The sequence below is a fragment of the Macaca thibetana genome, chromosome 1 (genome assembly GCF_024542745.1).
Source record: "Macaca thibetana thibetana isolate TM-01 chromosome 1, ASM2454274v1, whole genome shotgun sequence".
NCBI classification, from domain to species: domain Eukaryota; kingdom Metazoa; phylum Chordata; class Mammalia; order Primates; family Cercopithecidae; genus Macaca; species Macaca thibetana.
The window spans coordinates 156,473,331-156,495,047 of record NC_065578.1 but is presented as its reverse complement, the minus strand read 5'-3'; the positions used below and the strand labels follow the sequence as shown (position 1 = coordinate 156,495,047).

The 21,717-nt window shown below is 43.2% G+C and overlaps 1 protein-coding gene across 3 annotated transcripts; it reads left to right on the top strand.

Annotated features, from left to right (window-relative positions):
- Nucleotides 1-7,865: 7,865 nt before the first annotated feature.
- Nucleotides 7,866-21,638, top strand: DYRK3 (dual specificity tyrosine phosphorylation regulated kinase 3). 3 transcript variants are annotated; one of them, XM_050782154.1, is made up of 4 exons: nt 8,043-8,111; nt 9,208-9,301; nt 9,949-10,060; nt 19,833-21,638. In XM_050782154.1, exons 2-4 carry the CDS (start codon nt 9,285-9,287, stop codon nt 21,408-21,410), a joined length of 1,707 nt encoding a protein of 568 aa, XP_050638111.1. In that variant the 5' UTR covers nt 8,043-8,111; nt 9,208-9,284; the 3' UTR covers nt 21,411-21,638. The 3 variants fall into 3 exon arrangements, with proteins under 3 accessions (XP_050638109.1, XP_050638111.1, XP_050638110.1); XM_050782153.1 differs by lacking the exon at nt 8,043-8,111 and adding an exon at nt 8,242-8,392; XM_050782152.1 differs by lacking the exon at nt 9,208-9,301 and having other exon boundaries at nt 7,866-8,111.
- Nucleotides 21,639-21,717: the final 79 nt, after the last annotated feature.

Genomic DNA, 21,717 nt, shown 5'->3' with positions numbered 1-21,717 from the left:
ACAAGAATGCAATTGATGTGGTTTGTCTGTGTCCCTACCCAAATCTCATCTTGAATTGTAGCTCTCGTAATCCCCATGTGTCATGGGAGGTACCTGGTGGGAGGTAATTGAATCATGGGAGCAGGTCTTTTCCATCCTGTTTGCGTGATAGTGAATAAGCCTCACAAGATCTGATGGTTTGATAAAGGGGAGTTCCCCTGCACATGCTCTCTTGCCTGCTGCCATGTAAAACATGCCTTGCTCCTCCACCTTCCCCTATGAATGTGAGGCCTCCCCAGCCATGTGAAACTGTGAGTCAGTTAAACTTCTTTCCTTTATAAATTACCCAGTCTTGGGTATGTCTTTATCATCAGCATGAAAATGAAATAATACAGCAATCTGACAGAATGTTCTCATCATGGAGTCTTTATTAGACACAGGCTAGCATGAGTTAATGCCACTTAAAAACCTGCAAGGTACCAATGCTCCTGGGAGGAACAGCAGCTTTGATCCCTAAACATTGGTGCAGCTGAGCTTATTAGAGGTTTTCCAGACATTAACAAGAGGCTGTGACAGTACTGAGACCCTGAAGATGGTGAAAAGGAGCCTGGAACCTGGAGGCCACCGACTTTTACAGGATTCTGGAAATCCTGGTCTCAATCCAAAGCTAGAATACAGAAAGACATCCTCTCAAATCCCTTTACCTTAAAGCATAATTTTAAAAATTGGATTGGTATCAACTATTAAAACCATCACACACAAGAAGAAGAGAAAGAAGAGGAAGAAGAGGAAGAAGAAGGAGGAGGAAGAAGACCAGCAACAAATGTCAGAGCATCAGAAGAGAGCAGCTCCTGGAGCTCCAGACAATAAAAGCCAAGGGGGGCCTGGAAATCCTGAAGGAAAGAGGCTGATTTCCAGGGCCCAGTGGAGACATATTTGCTAATCTCTGCAGTTCCTGCAGAGGTCTCAACCTAGGAAGGTTGTGTGTATTTCCAGGCTTCCAGGACAAGAGCAGGCTTTTCTCTTAAATAGCAAGCAAGTAAGCAGCAAGCAAACAAACAAAAGTGAAGGGTTTCTCAAGCCAAGGTGACCAGCAAGTAAAATGTTGGGAAAGTAGGACGAATTAAGACAGAGATGTCTATGTATTGGGGAATAGTTTCTAAAATTCTGCTGACATCGGCATCCTTGCTGAGAGTCACTAGTGTCTGGCATGGGGAATATGAAGATTATTAATAAATAATGAAGGAGTCAGCCAGACCCATGCATACATCATTCTAATCAATGCCCATGGAAACACCTGAATTTTCCTCCAACCCAGATATTTGATCATCATTATTAGAGGAGGGGCTCAGCTGGACAGAGAAAAGGACAGAGAGGAGGACCTCCAGCTTGAGACTCCCCAGTCCTGCAGATAACTGGATCTACCCTGCTTTGAGACAGTGTAGGGATCATTAGGATTTTTTGGAATGTCTCTTGGGAGCCTTACCCTTATACCCCAACTATTCCCACTAGGTGCTCAACCAAGCCTTTCTTCCAGGCACATATGGTTGTTTCCATGAATGTAATCTAAATCAAAACAATATTCTGCAACTTCTTACATTTCCAGCTTAGTTTTAACAACCCTAGGAAAGGAACATGTTTGACCGGAACATCCCCAATCCAGCTTTTATTAAAGTACAGATAGGTGAATGAAATTTGAGCATTAGGAACACAGAGGCATGGTGGTAGGGCCCCTAGGTGCTGGGCTGTGATTATCATGCATGAAAGTACTTCATGAATTGTTTTACAGAGCTTGGGGGCCATTTTTGAGGCAGAGGGGAACCTGTCTTCCATCGTTTGGGTGACATGGTGAGATGCATTTCAAAGTCTGGTGTCCAGGTTTTTGAGACTTGGGAATTTTAAAGACTTCCAGTAGCCTGGTGACCCTGATGTGGACTTTCGGGACACAGATAAAACTGATTTCCAACACCTAGCTGTAGTGAATACCTGTTGTGTTTTCTGTACCATATTCACGTATCTCTTTTTTGGGACCTTCTATAGCAACTTTCCTCTGAAAGTCACTGTTTCCCTAACTTTCTGTCCAATATGTTTCTACTGCTGGGTCTAGGAGCCTCAGACCTGACCATTCGGAGTATTATGTTTTCCTGGCCCCAGATATGGTGTAACAATGGGCCCAGTCAAAGCCAGTGAATTACAGAGAGACTATGGGATGACTGAGACAGCTTTTCTACTGAGTTGAATCTGGAACTGCAGTTGCCAACTTGCTTGCACAAAAGAACCCTGAGAATGAAACTAGTATGTTGGAATACAGAAACAAGAAATGGAGATAGGACAGGCACCCATCGTATCCAAATTTAGCTTTACTGCTTTTTAAAAAAATACTGTAAAAAAGGTATATGGTACATTTTCTTTTCTTTTCTTTTCTTTTTTTTTTTTTTTGAGACAGAGTTTCACTCTTGTTACCCAGGCTGGAGAGCAATGGCACAATCTCTGGTCACTGCAACCTCCACCTCCTGGGTTCAAGCCACTATCCAACCTCAGCCTCCCAAGTAGCTGGGATTACAGGCGCCTGCCACCACACCTGGCTAATTTTTGTGTTTTCAGTAGACACGAAGTTTCACCATGTTGGCCAGGTTGATCTCGAACTCCTGACCTCAGGTGATTCACCTGCCTTGGTCTCCCAAAGTCCTGGGATTACAGGTGTGAGCCACCGCGCCCAGCTGGTACATTTTCTTTAAGCAGTTTTAGGTTGATATTTGTAATAGAAAAAGCCCTAACCTGTACACTAGGTCATTGAGAGAGAACTAGTTCCTTGGCCCAAATGCTGTGAATAGAGCAGGTATAGTGGTCCTCTAAGACCTTCCAAGAGCCAGGTGACCCAACAGGACTTGGTCTACACACGAGTGATTTCCAAACCTGGCTGATGAACAACAGCCACAATAAAAAGATGAGCAGGTATTCTTACCAAGAAACTGTTCATCATTAGATTTGGTGGGATGGAGGGTAGGCATAATTGGTACTTTTCAAAAGTTCATTTATTTATTGCTGTACCCCAAAGCTTAATGGCTTAAAGTAACCATTTTATTTGCTCATAATTCTCAAGGGGCTGTTGATTTGGGCGGGGTGCAGCCAAGAGGTTCTCCTGCTAGCTTTGTGTGGCGCTCTCATGTGGCTGCTGTCAGCTGTCAACTCAACTGGGTGGCCCTTCTCACTTGTCTGGCAGTTGGCATTAGCTGAGGACTACAGAAATACAGCTCAGACTTGTCCACATGGTGGCAGCATCTAAGAGAAGGAGAGCAGAAGCTGTAAGGAGGTCTCCTGAGGCCTCAGCTCCTAAATCACACACCGCCAATTCTGTCACGTGTCATTGGTTAAATCAAGTCACATGGCCAGTCAGCTTCAAGAACTAGAAAATAGTTTCCTCCACTCCCTGGGAGCAGCTGCAAAGGATGTGCTATGTTTAATCTACTACAGTAGACAAGGTTCCTAAGCTTTAATGCAACAAATTACTACAAATTTAGTGGCTTGAAACAAGCAAATTTATCTTACAGTTCTGGAAGTCAGAAGTCCCAAAATTAAGGTGTAAGCAGTGATTCGTTTCTTCTAGAAGCTCTAGAGGAAAATTTGTTTCCCTGCCTTTTCCAAAAGCTTCTGGAGGCCACCTTCATTCCTTAACTCATGGCCCCTTCCTCCATCTTCAAGACCAACAACAGCATCTTGAAATCTCTTTCTCTCTCTGACCTCTGCTTCCACAGCCACATTTCCCTCTCTGACCCTCCTTCCATCTTTTTTTTTTTCCCCTTCCATCTTTTTTTTTTTAGATGGAGTCTCACTCCGTCACCCAGGCTGGAGTGCAATGGCGTGATTTCTGCTCACTGCAAACTCCGTCTCCTAGATTCAAGTGATTCTCCTGCCTCAGCCTCCTGAGTAGCAGGGACTACAGGCACACACCACAACGCCCAACTAATTTTTGTATTTTCAGTAGAGACGGGGTTTCACCATGTTGGCCACGGTGGTCTTGAACTCCTGATCTCAGGTGATCCGCCCACTTCGGCCTCCCAAAGTGCTGGGATTATGGGTGTGAGTTACTGTGTCCGGCCTCCCCTTCCATCTTAAAAGGACCCTTGTGATTACAGTGGGCCCACTCAGATAATATAGGAAAATTACCCCATCTTGAGATCCTTAACTTCATCACATTTGCTAAGTCCCCTTTTGTCAAGTAAAGTGACATATTTACAGATTCTTGGCATTAGGATGTGGACATCTTTGGGAAACTATCATTATGCTTACCACCTTCAGAATCTTAAATCAAGGGAAACTATGTTACGGAATTCAAAGGATCCAGTGGTCTAGCCTGGCTAGCCTCCCAGGCTCAGGGAATACAGGTGGAATACAGGCAGTTAAGAGGCTGGGTTTTTCGATCGAACAGACCAGGGTTTGAATTGCAGTTCATAATTTACTGGCTGGGTGATCTTGGACTGTTTTCTGAAGTGTAGGACGGAGATAATACCCATCTCACAGGACTACTGTGAGTTTTAAATGAGCAAATATGTTAAAGTGCTTCAGATGGTGCTTGGAACATAATAAATACTTAGCAAATAGTAATGATGATTAGAAAGACTCCTGGTTTGGTTTCAAGATTTCAGAAAGGAAGCTTCATAGGACCCCTCAGGGCTATAGGTGGAACTGGTCACGCTGACTTAGGAGGAGCAAGTGGAAAAAGATGGCAAAAGTTTTGGAAAAGAGAAATAGGTGAAGGGTTTGGGATAATAAGGGCAACCTTCAGGGTTTAGGAGACACAGAACTAAGTGTGGATAGTAGTGGAAGAGGCCGTACTGTAGTACAGCACTGCGGGCATGGCTTTTGTTTGCTGTGTTAATAAGGGGCATTTTTCAAATCTTGGTGGAGAGGGGAGGACATAAGAACAGGAGATGCCTGAGGTATAAAAGAGAGACAGTTTTCTGAGGCTCCAAAAAAATAAGCCATGGCTTTAGTGTTCCAGGGAGCTAGATGTCAGTGTTTCTGAAAAAAATAGCAAGTATGTATTTCAGGAACACAGGTGAATTTGAGGTTAATATAGCTTGGGGAAAAGAGTAAGTTTCACTGGTTCTCTCAAAATGATTTTAAAAAAATATTTTTCAATTCTGTGACACACATGTTACAGTAGGCATTATGGCACATTTTGCTGTACAGAAATTATACCAATGAAACTTGTTCAAACTTAACATAACCTACCAACAGCTATTTTATCACAAAATTCCAGGTACAGGCCACAGGGATGTTTTCTGAATCTGTGCATTTGAAACTTTGATCACATTGTGAATGTCCCAATGGGTTTTTAAGATCCTGGAATAGTTGCATCTTTTTTGCTGTTGTTTATTTCCTTAGTCAATGTATTAGAACTCACAAGTACCTTATTTTGCAGATGTCTTAGAACTGGCTTCAAAGGACAGACAGGCATCTTATATGACTTTTGACTAAATCATGGTGGGTAAATCTGACTTTAACTGCATGAAGAATGATAATGGTGATTTTAAACTACTCTTGAATGAGGCTTTGGAGGGGAAGAAAGGGCATGAATGATGTGGAAGCTGCTTGGGAGCTGGAGGGGACAGGGCAGCGCTCAGCAGGGGTGTGGAGGCTCCTTTCAGATCCCTTATGGGACGTTAACCCCATCATACAGGGGCTCTTTGAAGAAACATTGGGTCACTAAGGTCAGAGATTTATGAAGCTCCAGCACCCTCAAGGGGTCCTCTTTCCCTTGACCATGGGAACAATAGGCTAAAGACAAAGGAGGCCTCTGTATTTCCCACCTTAGGAGTCAGAAAGAGAGCAGGAACACTTCCACTCGGCTCTGGAAGATGTGTCTTAAACACAGACTGAGGATGCAATCGTCTCACGAGCAGTGATTCAGGATGAGGTAAGAGATCATGTGGGAGCAAGTCTCATTCAACTGTTCAGGAAGGGCAGTAAAGTGGTCTGAGGTGTCCACATAAATACTGAGAATGGGGATTATTTAATAGAATTTTGCAATCTTAGAGCTGGAAGGGACTTCAACAGTAACCTCGTCCAATCTTTGCGTTGCCATGGAACTCTTTCCTCAAACAAAAGCTTCATGAGAGCCCAAATACAAACCCCTGTGAAAGCAGAATTGCTCTGGTTGCAGAGTGGGGGAAGGGGGAGACAAAAAGAAAAAGTTTATTTACAAAATTAGAAAACTTTAAAAAATAATCACGGAAGAAAACTTTTTTATTTATATGCATACCATAAGGCTAAAGTAACATTGATCACAAAAAATAAAATTCCCCAAACCAATAGATTCTTTTTTTTTTTTTTTTTTTGAGACGGAGTCTCGGTCTGTCGCCCAGGCTGGAGTGCAGTGGCGCAATCTCGGCTCACTGCAAGCTCCGCCTCCCGGGTTCACGCCATTCTCCTGCCTCAGCCTCCCGAGTAGCTGGGACTACAGGCGCCCGCCACCTCGCCCGGCTAGTTTTTTGTATTTTTTAGTAGAGACGGGGTTTCACCGTGTTGGCCAGGATGGTCTCGATCTCTCGACCTCGTGATCCGCCCGTCTCGGCCTCCCAAAGTGCTGGGATTACAGGCTTGAGCCTCCGCGCCCGGCCACCAATAGATTCTTATATAGAGTGAAGCGACTTTGGCTTTTTAGGGACATTTTTACTTGGAGTCACGAGAACAGAGAATATGACTTTCAGTCACACGGAAATGAGCCTTGGATGGGAATTTTTAAGATTTATGGGAATTGTGCTATACTGATTAGGGACAATGAGCGTTCTAGTCCCACCAGGTGGCGCCCGCGTTCGGCATTCTGACAACGTTTGGCGTCTTCTGGACTCCAGAATCTGGACAGTCCGACCGCCTCGTGCTTGGTGGGTTTACAAGCTCTGGTTCTTACCACCCATCTTCCAGGATTTTTTTTTTTTTTTTTTAAACAAACAAACCCACAAAACATGACTGGATGCCACACTCAAGAAAACACTTGTGTTGGGTGTTTTAACCTCCAACGATGGAAATCTGCTTAACATTGGTGTTTCTAAGGTGTCTTAGCATCAGAAAAGGAAAAAGACACATATATACGCATTCTAAGGAAAACGTCAGGAAGGGCCTCGCAGGGGTCCTGGTGCGGCAGGAGGACGGTTAGGCGTTAGAAGCTTCTAGTTCAGGCTTTGCCGCTTCACGTTCATGAGGAAGCGGGGCTCCTCTGGCCTTAGTTTCCTACGCTGTCTTCCCGTCTGTGGCTGACTGTTGCAGGGGAGTCAGACAAAGGCCCAGCTTCTATTCTGCATCCCAGCTAAGTCTGTAAAAGACGAAAGTCGTCGGGTACCTCGGTTACTGATATCAAATGTTCATAAATGGAGGCATCGTGTCAATAAATGGGTTTATTATTATTGCTTTCTTATGTAACTCACAAACCCCCGGAGGGTCGTCCCCGTGGTGGGAAAGCCTAAAACAATACACATATGTTTTCTTTAATTTAAAATTCATATTGAAGCGGGAGGTTTTAGAACTTCCAGGATGCAACATGCTACTTAAGGGACCGCGGACCGTGAGGGGCGGGCAGCCCTTCTGAGATCGCGGGCTGTTACTTTCACCCCTCCTTCGCCGGACCCCTCTGTCCGTCCGCAGCTCGCGCCAGGGAACCCGAGGCGCCTAGGCCGCGGGCTTCTCGCCTCCAGCCTCCCGCCTCCAGCCTCCCGCCTACCGCGCCAGCGCTAGCACCGGCTAGGAGCGCCGCGTGGCCTGTACCGGCCACGGGCCCCACCCCCGTGCGTCAGCGCGTAGCTGCGCCGAGGCGTTTCCCGGGGGCGTGCCGCGGTTGCTAGGCGACCAGACCGCTCCCCCTCCCGCCCCTGCAGCTGCGTCTCCCCACTACCCAGCCCCGGCCAGTTGGGAGCGAAGGCGCGCTGAGCTGCAGTGTCTGGCCGAGAGTCCCCGTAGGAGCGTCGCGCCGCGGAGGCAGCCGTCCCGGCGTAGGTGGCGTGGCCGGCCGGACCCTCCAACTGGCGCCCCTCCCCGCGCCGGGTCCCGAGCTAGCAGATGGGAGGCACAGCTCGCGGGCCTGGGCGGAAGGATGCGGGGCCGCCCGGGGCCGGGCTCCCGCCCCAGCAGCGAAGGTAACGGCGCCGCGGGGTAACGGGCTGGAGGCGCCTCAGGGAGCGGCTGGCGCTGGCAAGCGAAGCTTGGGGGCTGGGAGGAGGTAGAGTGAGCCCTCAGCAGGAGGGACGAGGGCAGGGGTCTGACTGCCTCCCCGGGACCTCCCCCCACCTCCTCTCCGTCAGGGCCCCCTCCCCCCATCCCTGGCTCACCGGGCGCGGGGGAGGGGGCTAGAGAGGAGTTAGAGCAAGAAGAATTTCCACCCCTGGAATACCCCTGAAACCCTAGATCGGGGTATATGGTAAGGGATTACGAAAACTAGGACTTTTTGTGGGGCTTTTTAGTAAACGGGGAGAGACCGGGAGAGATACCTTGGAAAGAAGCCCTGTTGCTTAGAGCGGATAACCAAGGGCTGAACTCTTGGGGTTTGCTGTGAGGGGTGCGGTCTAGCTTTGGATGTGCAGGTTGTGGGCTGTGCTGGGTACGGCTTTTTCCGGATCCTATTTTGAGAGATTCCCCACCTTGCGTTGTATTTTACACCTCAATGGAGAGAAGAGACCCCTGCTCCCCGCTTTATTTGCATGCAGACTCTTGTTAATTTCCTCTGGCTGTTAGTCACTAGGCAATTTTGAACGTTTTCTTTTTCTTTATAAATGTGGACGCCTGTTCTGGTTTGTTTTATCAGGCTTATGGCAAAGGGTCAGTCACATTCAGAATATTTGGTTTCTGTCAGTGAAGCCGTTGCCTGTTAAAAATATAAATAATTCTATCAGAATGTGAGCGTGTTTTTAAAAAGAGCATTCCAAAAATATTTGTAGGGTTTTCTCCCCCCTTGTATTTTTATAACACATCTATAAAGAAAACTCTAGAACGAATTTCACAAAACAGTTTTTAAAGGTGACCAGAATATTCCAGGATATTTTAAAAGACATTAAACAAATTATTCCTCTGCAACATCGTCATTGTTATATTCATAGTGTATCATGTAAAATGATACAATGAAATGCTGATGTGTGTAACTGGGAAATCCGTGTTCTTGGTAGCAGATGAAATACATTATTCAGGGCCATCTTGTGGATGAAATAAATCCTCTCCGTCTTTTGTGTTCCCTTACAGTGGTGGAGCCACAGTGTTAAAGAACAGAGAAGTGATCCTTAATCATTTAGAATTTTGCCTCCACCATTCACCAGAAAATGAAGTGGAAAGAGAAGTAAATTCATTACATTTTATATTTTAGAGCATCCTTTTAGTGTTTGCTGTAGTACTTAACTGTATTTTTCTACAAGTTAGGTAGATGTAAGTAGGTAAGCAAGTAAATTAATAAAGAGAAGACAGCCTTAAAAAGGCCTTTTATTTCTTGCCTGTAAGACCCAGAAGTGTATAGACTGGAGCTAGTCTTCCATTAACATGGGGAAGACAGGCTCAGAGGAGAAGGTAGCACAGCCAGTGTTAGAGCTGAGATTAGAATCCAAGTCTCTGACTTTGAAAAACTATTACCTCTGTTAGTTTTTTCTGGTCTTTTTTTTTCTCTATGAACTTCAGATTCAAACTAGACTTTATTTTCAAGTAGTAAGTTATTATGAGATCCTCCTGATAGTCCTTATTATTTTTAACAACATTCAGAGAGACTTGTTTCAACTATTTTAAAACAAAAACCTAGTAATGCTGTCCTTGAAAAACAAAAGTTGGATTTCCTCTGTTCCTCTTCCAAATACCCCAGTTGTTTATATTCAGTGCCAAAATGTAGTGTAGACTTTTATTTCTATTACTGTTCCTTGTAGCAGATATGAAGCAGTTAAGAGACAGGATTTTATATTCTTCAGTTACTGACATTTTATCTGTAATCCTTTCAACTAGGTTGGGGGATGGTGTCTATGATACCTTCATGATGATAGATGAAACCAAATGTCCCCCCTGTTCAAATGTGCTCTGCAATCCTTCTGAACCACCTCCACCCAGAAGACTAAATGTAAGTAAAAGAAGTAATTCTTTGTACATGAATTGTTTTGGAAAGGAGGAAGTGCTACTTAATGCTCAAGGTACACTTATGTATCACTGACTACCAGACCTTTTTTTTGTTTCTTTTTGATTCCTCTTGACTTTGAAATAACAATGTCTGTGGTCCAAATTTAGCTTTTCAGAATGATTTCAATTTGAAGCTCACCTTTTTATTTCAGTTTCCACTGGGATAAATATATAGCACTAGGAAAAAAATAATATGCTACTTTTATGTAGGTAATGCTTATTTTTGTATAGGATGATATACACCTAGTATTACAAAGGCTCCTTTTAACAAAAATAAGAAACAGAAAACATCTCAGAATTCATAGATCTGCAGGGTTTTTTTCCCCCTGCACGATGGAAATGTAGTCTTCGTTTATTAGTATGCTAAAGAGAACCATTTTATAGATAGATGGTAATTAACACAGTTTGGGACTGCGACACTTAGCCTTTTTTTTTTTTTTTTTTTTTTTTGAGATGGAGTCTCTCTGTCGCCCAGGCTGGAGTGCAATGGCATGATCTTGGCTCACTGCAACCTCTGCCTCCCAGGTTGAAGTGATTCTCCTGCTTCAGCTGCCTGAGTAGCTGGGATTACAGGCGCACGCCACCACGCCCAGCTAATTTTTGTATTTTTAGTAGAGACGGGGTTTCACCATGTTGGTCAGGCTGGTCTTGAACTCCTGACCTCGTGATCCACCCGCCTCAGCTTCCCGAAGTGCTGGGATTACAGGCATGAGCCACCGCACCTGGCAGCTTTTTTTTTTTTTTTTTTAACTTAAGATAAAATTAATTCACATTCCCTCGGCATGCGTAGAGTGGTAGGCAGAGCAGGGTTTGGCCAAGTTCCATGACAAGGAGAGGCTATCCTATGACTTTAAAATTTGCTGCATATGTTATCAGATGAACAAACTGAATAATTGAATTGACTCATTTGTAATATTTCTCTTTCACATTTCTGTGTTGAAGACCTGAAATTGTTTCTATATGGAAAAATCACTTGTATTTTTCATAGTCCTTCCTGTTGTCATCAGTTTTTGCTTAAAATCAACCTTTTTCCTTTTTTTTTTTTTTTTCCTAAGATGGAGTCTTACTCTGTCGTCCAGGCTGGAGTGCAATGGCGTGACATCGGTTCATTGCAACCTCCGCCTCCCGGGTTCAAGCAATTCTCCTGCCTCAGCCTTCCTGAGTAGCTGGGATTACAGGCGCCTGCCACCACGCCCAGCTAATTTTTGTATTTTTAATAGAGACAGGGTTTCACCATGTTGGTCAGGCTGGTCTCGAACTCCTGACCTCAAGTGATCCACTTCCCTCGGCCTCCCGAAGTGCTGGGATTACAGGCGTGAGCCACCGTGCCTGGCCCTTTTCCCCACTTTCAGCACTAGTAGTATACAAAACGTGAGCTAAAAATATCTTGAAGGCTGGTCACCCTATTTTTTGTCTCCTTTTGGAGTGTAGTGGGGTTTTTTTCCATTCTTTGCAAGTTTGTTTCTTTAATATGTCAAAATGTCTAAGAACTTCAGAACCATATACATCTTGTGTTGCCCATCAGATTGCTTGGTTACTTGCTGCCAATTGGCTCATCTCTATAGGAAACTATTTGCAATTGGGTTGAAGTGTTAACATCTGACTTTAAGTCATTTTAACTTTGATTTTTTTTTTTTTTTTTTTGTGGTGGAGTCTCACTCTGTCGCCTAGGCTGGAGTGCAGTGGCGCTATCTTGGCTTACTGCAACCTCTGCCTCCCGGGTTCAAGCGATTCTCCTGCCTCACCCTCCCAAGCAGCTGGGATTATAGGCACCAACCAACATGCCCAGATAATTTTCGTATTTTTAGTAGAGACAGGGTTTCACCATATTGGTCAGACTGGTTTTGAACTCCTGGGCTCATGATCCGCCCACCTCAGCCTCCCAAAGTGCTGGGATTACAGGTGCGAGCCATTGCGCCTGGCCAAGTCATTTTAACTTTGATTCAGAGTTAGCCAATGCTATTTACCTTCCAGTAGGTTACTTACTTTGTATGTTTCAGGATCAAAAATGAATTTCTTACTGCATGGTGTTCGGCATAGCAGTTTTGTAGGGGAGCAAGAAGAAAGATGTCTTTCTCGCGTAAAGATGTCTTTACTCTTTACTCATTTCTTTTCTTTTTTTTTTTTTTTTTGAGACGGAGTCTCACTCTGTCACCCAGGCTGGAGTGCACTGGCACTCACTGCAAGCTCTGCCTCCCGGGTTCACGCCATTCTCCTGCCTCAGCCTCCCGAGTAGCTGGGACTAAAGGCGCCCACCACCTCACCTGGCTAATTTTTTGTATTTTCAGTAGAGACGGGGTTTCACCGTATTAGCCAGGATGGTCTCGATCTCCTGACCTCGTGATCCGCCCGCCTTGGCCTCCCAAAGAGCTGGGATTACAGGTGTGAGCCACCGCGCCCAGTCCTTTTTTTTTTTTTTTTTTTTTGAGATCAAGTCTCACTCTCTCACCCAGGCTGGAGTGCAGTGGCGCAATCTCAGCTCACTGCAACCTCCACCTCCCAGGTTCAAGCAGTTCTTCCTGCCTCGGCCTCCCAAGTAGCTGGGATTGCAGGCATCTGCCACCATGCCTGGCTAATTTTTGTAGTTTTAGTAGAGATGGGGTTTCACCATGTTGGCCAGGCTGGTCTCGAACTCCTGACCTCAGGTGATCTGCCCACCTCAGCCTCCCAAAAGTGCGGGGTTTACAGGCATGAGCCACCGCACCCGGCTGTCCTTACTCATTTTGCTGAAAAAAAAAAAAATGCGTTTTGACCTCTTGGTGCCACTTACATTTCATTATGCCATGACTCTATCCCGAGATCCTGTTGCCCTTTTTACAAAGTTTTCTAGCGTCCTTTATTCAAGGGGCTCTTATGTTCTCGTGGTAAACTATAAATATCTGCCCCACTGACTTTTATTGGGTTAAGTTTTGTGTTGCAGGGATTTAGGGTTTGGGAGCCGGGGAAAAGGTAGGGTTTTATATCTGAGTGAGAAGGATATTCCTTTTGAATTTCTCAGCAAGATTTTTAAAACTTGATTAATGTAGGAGATTCTATTTGAAATGCCAGAAGCCCATCAAATTAGCAGGGTATATGAAGCATTCTTATGAAATAAAACATGATAAATATGACATTATTCATCTCTCTGGATATAATTACATGGTTAAGAAAATACTTCGTAGAGTCAATCATATACATTGCTTGGTTATTGCAATTCTAACCCTAGACTAGAAATATTTAGTGTTTTTTTTTTCAATAGGTTTTTGGGGAACAGGTAGTGTTTGGGTTACATGAACAAGTTCTTTAGTGGTAATTTCTGAGATTTTGGTGCACCCATTACCCGAGCAGTGTATGCTGGACCCAGTGTGTAGTCTTTTATCTCTCACTCCCCTACCACCCCATCCCCCAAGTCCCCAAAGTCCATTGTATCATTCTTAAGCCCTTGTATCCTCTTCATAGCTTAGCTTCCACTTATGAATGAGAACATACCATGTTTGGTTTTCCATTTCTGAGTTACTTCACTTAGAATAATTCCATCCAGGTTGCTGTGAATGCCATTACTTCATTCTTTTTTATGGATAAGTAGTATTCTATAAGATATATATATGTGTGTGTGTGTGTGTGTGTATATACACACATATATACACGTATATATATGAATATATATACACACATATATACATGTATATGCACATATATATACATGTATATATATATACACACACACGTGTATATATGTGCATATATATACCATAATTTCTTTATCTACTCCTTGATTGATGGGCATTTGGGGAAATATTTAGTGTTTTAAAACAATTATACTTTAATATGTGTGAACACTAGATTTTTTTAGAGCAATGGAAGGAATGTTTTATTTATAGCTCATCAGACTTGATATGTAATTGATTCAGGCCAGTATTTGAGTTATTTACAGGAAAGGAAAGAAAGTTAAGAAGAGAACCCTTCCCTGAAAGGATTCCCTATTTAATAAATGGTGCTGGGAAAACTGGCTAGCCATATGTAGAAAACTGAAACTGGATCCCTTCCTTACACCTTGTACAAAAATTAATACAAGATGGATTAAAGACTTAAATGTTAGACCTAAAACCATAAAAACCCTAGAAGAAAACCTAGGCAATACCATTCAGGCCATAGGCATGGGCAAAGACTTCATGACTAAAACACCAAAAGCAACGGCAACAAAAGCCAAAATTGACAAATGGGATCTAATTAAACTAAAGAGCTTCTGCACAGCAAAATAAACTACCATCAGAGTGAACAGGCAACCTACAGAATGGGAGAAAATTTTTACAGTCTACCCATATGACAAAGGGCTAATATCCAGAATCTGCAAAGAACTTAAATTTACAAGAAAAAATCAACCCTATCAAAAAGTGGGCAAGGGATATGAAATGTCTTCAAAAGACCTTTATGCAGCCAACAGACATGTGAAAATATGCTCATCATCACTGGCCATCAGAGAAATGCATATCAAAACCACAATGAGATACCATCTCACACCAGTTAGAATGGCGATCATTAAAAAGTCAGGAAACAACAGGTGCTGGAGAGGATGTGGAAAAATAGGAACACTTTTACACTGTTGATGGGACTGTAAACTAGTTCAACCATTATGGAAGAGAGTGTGGCGATTCCTCAAGGATCTAGAACTAGAAATACCATTTGACCCAGCCATCCCATTACTGGGCATATACCCAAAGGATTATAAATCATGCTGCTATAAAGACACATGCATACGTATGTTTATCGCGGCACTATTCACAATAGCAAAGACTTGGAACCAACCCAGATGTCCCTCAATGATAGACTGGATTAAGAAAATGTGGCACATATATACCATGGAATACTATGCAGCCATAAAAAGGATGAGTTCATGTCCTCTGTAGGGACATGGATGAAGCTAGAAACCATCATTTTGAGCAAACTATCGCAAGGACAAAAAACCAAACACCGCATGTTCTCACTCATAGGTGGGAATTGAACAATGAGAACATTTGGACACAGGGTGGGGAACATCACACACCGGGGCCTGTCATGGGGTGGGGGCTGGGGGAGGGATAGCATTAGGAGATATACCTAATGTAAATGACGAGTTAACGGGTGCAGCACACCAACATGGCATATGTGTACGTATGTAACAAACCTGCAGGTTGTGCACATGTACCCTAGAACTTAAAGTGTAATAATAATAATAAAAGAAGAGAACCCCTCCCTGTGTGGAAAAATTACCTCCCAGAATTCTCCAGATTCACTGGAGAAGATGACCTTGATGGTGGACTACACTGACGTAGCCTGCTTGGTTCTGGAGCATGCTGTAAGAGAGACATAAAGTGCAGCCTATGTTGCGAATGTGAACAGGAGAGTGAGGAAGCCTGATGTATGTTGGGTGAGGTGAGGCAGATGTAGTGGGGATGGTAAACCTACAGAATGGTGGAGACAGGGACAGCACAGCCCCTTTTAAGTATCCAGAGGGCTCCTACTTGAAATTTGGACATTTCTGTGTGGTTCCCAAAGGCAAAGTAAGACTTATTTTGCAAGGAGAGAAATTTGGTTTACCTTAAGGAAAAACCATGAATCAGGGACTCCAAATGATATCATTAATATTATTGTAATAGTTCCATGGAAATTACATTTCTGATATGTATCTGTTCTTATTTATGTTGTGTACCTGAGACCCTCTCATTATCACAAACAGAAATGAAGGCCTTCAGAGCCAGTGCAGCCTTACATGTAAGCAGAGTAGGGGAAATTCCCAGGGACAGACCCTGCACCACAAATAACCTTTCCTAACAGCTTGTCACTGGTGACTGCAGTTCCTAGAGGCATTCCTTTGGGTTAGGGCATTGATCTTCTGTTGAAGTTCAAATATCCATGGAGAGGTAACACAGTCCATTGTATAGCGAGTGGAAAGTATGTTTTATGTGGGGAGAAAGTGGGTGAGGCAATTCCGTGTATCCTAAGTGAAGGCCTATTGTGGGGGCCTTCATTGAGCAGAAGGTGTAGTTAGTGCTAGATGCTTGATGGAGGGAGATCAGACTGGAGAAATGGAGGAAGCCACCAGAGAGAGAAGAGAGAAAAGGGGAAGGGGAAGGGGAAGGGTGTATAGGAACTTAAACTTCAATGTATTGAGAATTTTGCTGAATTGTAACCAGTGTCTTAAATATTTTATAGTTGGTGAAGTTATTATTATTAATTAGACAACATCCTACAAGCAGATATTATTATCCACATCTTGCAGATAAAGAAACTGAGGCTCAGGAAGGCAACAGGGATCTACAGTTTTTTTTGTGTTTTTTTTTTTGAGAAGGAGTCTTGCTCTGTCGCCCAGGGTGGAGTGCAGTGATGCAATCTTGGCCCACTGCAACCTCTGCCTCCTGGGTTCAAGCAATTCTCATTCCTTAGTCTCCCAAGTAGCTGGGATTACAGGCACACACCACCATGCCTGGCTAATTTGTGTATTTTTAGTAGAGACGGGGTTTCACCATGTTGGCCAGGCTCATCTCCAACTCCCAACCTCAGGTGATCTGCCCACTTTGGCCTCCCAAAGTGCTGGGATTACAGGCGTGAGCCACCACACCCAGCTGGACCTACAACTTTTAAGTAGCATAGCCAGGACCCCAAACCAGGCCTTCTGACTCCCTGTTTCTTCAGGATGTGTTTCAGAGACTTCAGCAGTAAATATTTAGATGCATTAAAGTTAGGTGGTAAAGATTTTAAGGACAACTAGCCAAGATGCTTGTAGATGTTTGTTTTTGTTATGTAAATCTAATTAAAACCAAACAATTAAAATTCTTTTCCTAGTTCCACCAGATTTATTCCCTGATAGATGGCAGGCTGGAGTGCAGTGGTGCGATCTCAGCTCACTGCAACCTCCATCTCCCTGGTTCAAGTGATTCTCCTGTCTCAGGCTCCTGAGTAGCTGGGAATGCAGGTGCGCACCACTACGCCTGGCTAATTTTTGTATTTTTAGTAGAGACAGGGTTTCGCCATGTTGGCCATGCTGGTCTCGAACTCCTGACCTCAGGTGATCCACCCACCTCGGCCTTCGAAAGTGCTGGGATTACAGGCATGAGCCACTGCGGCCGGCCAATATTTAGATTCTATATGCAGGCCTGTTTATTTTCTTGACCAGTGATAGTTTCTATTTTGGTATCAGAGAGACTGTATGTACTTGGGCAATATCTGGCCCCTTTATTTTAAAACTAAATGCCAAGCTGTGGCTACATTTGAACTGGCTTGTTGACTTTAAGATCATATAAGACATGATGTAACTATAAGTGTTCTATAAATATTTAAATTGATTAAATGATTTTTTAAAAGGACTTTTATAACTGAATTACGGGGGCTGTCTGAAGTATGCCAACACTTAAATTTTTGTCATTTATGTTTTTTAATATTGTTTTTTGTTATTTATTTTTGGTAATTTTTAAATACAATTTTTGTTTTGCTTAGGTTATATTAAAATTTCTAGTTTTTAAAGGTTTGACCACTTTTTAGCTTACATTTTTAGAGATTATAACTGTAGTCCAGAGCTCCTCCGGAATTAATCTGTTCCTCATACTACAGGCTCTCTCAAATTATCAAACAGATAAAGGACATAATTCTTCAGGGTCCGTTGAGAAAAACAGTTGTTCTTTTAAGTATCCTAGACTTCCTTTTATTTTTAACAACAGATTTAACATTTTTATCTTTCCAGCCCCTTCTTAATATTTTTCACTGATTTCTTTTTTTATTTTTTTGAGACAGTCTCTCTCTCTGTTGCCAAGGCTGGAATGCAGCAGTAGCGTGATCTTGGCTCACTGTAGCCTCCACTTCCTAGGTTCAAGTGATTCTCCTGCCTCAGCCTCTCAAATAGCTGGGATTACAGGCATGCATCACCACATCTGGCCTTGTTTTTTTGTTTTTGTTTTTGTTTTTTTTTTGTATTTTTAGTAGAGGTGGAGTTTTGCCGTGTTGGCCAGGCTGGTCTCAAACTTCTGGCCTCAAGTGATCTGTCCGCCTTGGCCTCCCAAAGTGCTGGGATTACAGGGATGAACCACCATGCCTGGCCACATTGTTTATTTTATTTTTTATTTTATTTATTTTTTTGAGACGGAGTCTCGCTCTGTCACCCAGACTGGAGTGCAATGGCATGATTTGGCTCACTGCAACCTCCACCTCCTGGGTTCAAGCAATTCTCGTGCCTCAGCCTCCCAAGTAACTGGGATTACAGGCATGCACCATCATGCTCGGCTAATTTTTGTATTTTTAGTAGATACAGGGTTTCACCATGTTGGCTAAGTTGGTATCAAACTCCTAACCTCAAGTGATCCACTTGCCTTGGTCTCCCAGAGTGCTGGGATTACAGGTGTGAGACACCACACCCAGCCAAAAAATTTTATTTTTTAAGGTGTACAATATAATTGTTTTGATACAGGTAGTGAAATGGTTACTACAGTCAAGCCAATTAAACGTACCTGTCATCTCACAGTTACCCTTTTTTCTTTTTCTTTTTTTTTTATTATACTTTATGTTCTAGGGTACATGTGCACAACGTACACGTTTGTTACATATGTATACATGTGCCATGTTGGTGTGCTGCACCCACCCTTTTTTCTTAATATTAATTAATATTAATTTTACTTAGGTGTTTGGTTGTTTTTGTCCTTCTTTTCCTCCATCTTATTTCAAGAAACCTTATTTCAATTCAAAGAATCTTAATTCAGAGGAGTAAGTAGAGCTTTTTTCTGTGGGTCACTGTCCCTTCCAGGAGAAGACTGTGGAAAACCTAGTGAAAGAAGTGGTACTCCTTAATCAAGTAGGCTCTTGCTGGGGAATAGTTTTTAAGAAGCACCCCAGGGACCTTGGACCCTCACTGTTACCAGGTACTTGAAGAATTGGTCCAGTTGATCTCCAGAATTCTCTCTAACTTAGAGCTTTTGTGATTCAATGAACTAAGTTAAAAGGCTGCAATAATTTATATGGGGACCTGGGAGTGTATGATTGAACACTTTGTTGATTCCAGGCCACAGTCAACATTCAGCCCTCCTAGTCTACAGATGCTGGGAGAACCTGGAGCTGAGTTATATTAATGGGAAGGGCCCTGGAATAGGAGCCAGAAGACCTAGGTTCAAATTCTGCTTCTGTCACTTGATGGTACCTTACTGTTTACACTTCAGTAGGCATGATTTTGACCATGCTATTTGTCTTTAAGATTTGGGAAGATACTTGAAACAATTAGTAAACAGTGTAAGATAGTGCATATATTATACATAATCAAGTACCAAATTATGTGGCATAAACTGGACAAACTGCAGTTAGGATGTGAGGTTAATTAGTATGGGCTTGGAGTAGTTCTAAGTGGAAGAGAGAGGAATTGAACTGGGCTTTGAAGGAATGTAGGAGTCGAGGGGATGAGGGGTAGAAGGATTCTCAGTACAAGGACACATCTGTAAGGAGGAACCTGGCATGTGGGGGGCATGGTAAGACCATCTTGTCTTGAACAAAGCAAGGCATGTATGGGGATTAGGGATGGCTGCAATATTCAGGGAGTCTGAAAATTAATATAACATAAGTTGCTAGAGACTCTTGCTTTTCTTATCTCCTTTTTGGATCATTTTAACCTTAAAGTAAACATGACTGGATATGTTTTGATGTTATTCAGTTAGAGGAGGGAAGATTCTTCCATCTTTCTGATGTCTTTAATGACTTTAACATATTCATTGTCTCTTTCATAGATGACCACTGAGAAGTTTATAAGAGATCATACTCAGCACTTTTTGGATGGAGGTGAGATGAAGGTAGAACAGCTGTTTCAAGAATTTGGCAACAGAAAATCCAATACTGTTCAGTCAGATGGCATCAGTGACTCTGAAAAATGCTCTCCTACTGTTTCTCAGGGTAAAAGTTCAGATTGCTTGAATACAGTAAAATCCAACAGTTCATCCAAGGCACCCAAAGTGGTGCCTCTGACTCCAGAACAAGCCCTGAAGCAATATAAACACCACCTCACTGCCTATGAGAAGCTGGAAATAATTAATTATCCAGAAATTTACTTTGTAGGTCCAAATGCCAAAAAAAGACATGGAGTTATTGGTGGTCCCAATAATGGGGGGTATGATGATGCAGATGGGGCCTACATTCATGTACCTCGAGACCATCTAGCTTATCGATATGAGGTGCTGAAAATTATTGGCAAGGGGAGTTTTGGGCAGGTGGCCAGGGTCTATGATCACAAACTGCGGCAGTACGTGGCCCTGAAAATGGTGCGCAATGAGAAGCGCTTTCATCGTCAAGCAGCTGAGGAGATCCGGATTTTGGAGCATCTTAAAAAACAGGATAAAACTGGTAGTATGAACGTTATCCACATGCTGGAAAGTTTCACATTCCGGAACCATGTTTGCATGGCCTTTGAATTGCTGAGCATAGACCTTTATGAGCTGATTAAAAAAAACAAGTTTCAGGGTTTTAGCGTCCAGTTGGTACGCAAGTTTGCCCAGTCCATCTTGCAATCCTTGGATGCCCTCCACAAAAATAAGATTATTCACTGCGATCTGAAGCCAGAAAACATTCTCCTGAAACACCACGGGCGCAGTTCAACCAAGGTCATTGACTTTGGGTCCAGCTGTTTCGAGTACCAGAAGCTCTACACATATATCCAGTCTCGGTTCTACAGAGCTCCAGAAATCATCTTAGGAAGCCGTTACAGCACACCGATTGACATATGGAGTTTTGGCTGCATCCTTGCAGAACTTTTAACAGGACAGCCTCTCTTCCCTGGAGAGGATGAAGGAGACCAGTTGGCCTGCATGATGGAGCTTCTAGGGATGCCACCACCAAAACTTCTGGAGCAATCCAAACGTGCCAAGTACTTTATTAATTCCAAGGGCATACCCCGCTACTGCTCTGTAACTACTCAGGCAGATGGGAGGGTTGTGCTTGTGGGGGGTCGCTCACGTAGGGGTAAAAAGCGGGGTCCCCCGGGCAGCAAAGACTGGGGAACAGCACTGAAAGGGTGTGATGACTACTTGTTTATAGAGTTTTTGAAAAGGTGTCTTCACTGGGACCCCTCTGCCCGCCTGACCCCAGCTCAAGCATTAAGACACCCTTGGATTAGCAAGTCTGTCCCCAGACCTCTCACCACCATAGACAAGGTGTCAGGGAAACGGATAGTTAATCCTGCAAGTGCTTTCCAGGGATTGGGTTCTAAGCTGCCTCCAGTTGTTGGAATAGCTAATAAGCTTAAAGCTAACTTAATGTCAGAAACCAATGGTAGTATACCCCTATGCAGTGTGTTGCCAAAACTGATTAGCTAGTGGACAGAGATATGCCCAGAGATGCATATGTATGTATTTTTATGATCTTGCAAACCTGCAGATGGAAAAATTGCAAGCCCATTGGTGGATGTTTTTGTTAGACTAGACTTTTTTTAAACAAGACAAAACATTTTTATATAACTATAAAGGAATTCTTCAAGGGCTAATTACCTAACCAGCTTGTATTGGCCATCTGGAATATGCATTAAATGACTTTTTATAGGTCAATGCATCTTTGTTATTATCGTCAGAGGTATTTCAACTGATGTATTATACTATTGGCTTAAATCTCTTTCTCTCAAGATAG

Excerpts from the sequence above, each read along its gene's own strand:
- DYRK3 (XM_050782152.1), top strand. The coding sequence starts at position 8,035 with ATGGGAGGCACAGCTCGCGGGCCTGGGCGGAAGGATGCGGGGCCGCCC. Across the intron at positions 8,112-9,948 it reads CTCCCGCCCCAGCAGCGAAG|GTTGGGGGATGGTGTCTATG; the intron begins GTAACGGCGCCG and ends CCTTTCAACTAG. Across the intron at positions 10,061-19,832 it reads CTCCACCCAGAAGACTAAAT|ATGACCACTGAGAAGTTTAT; the intron begins GTAAGTAAAAGA and ends TCTCTTTCATAG.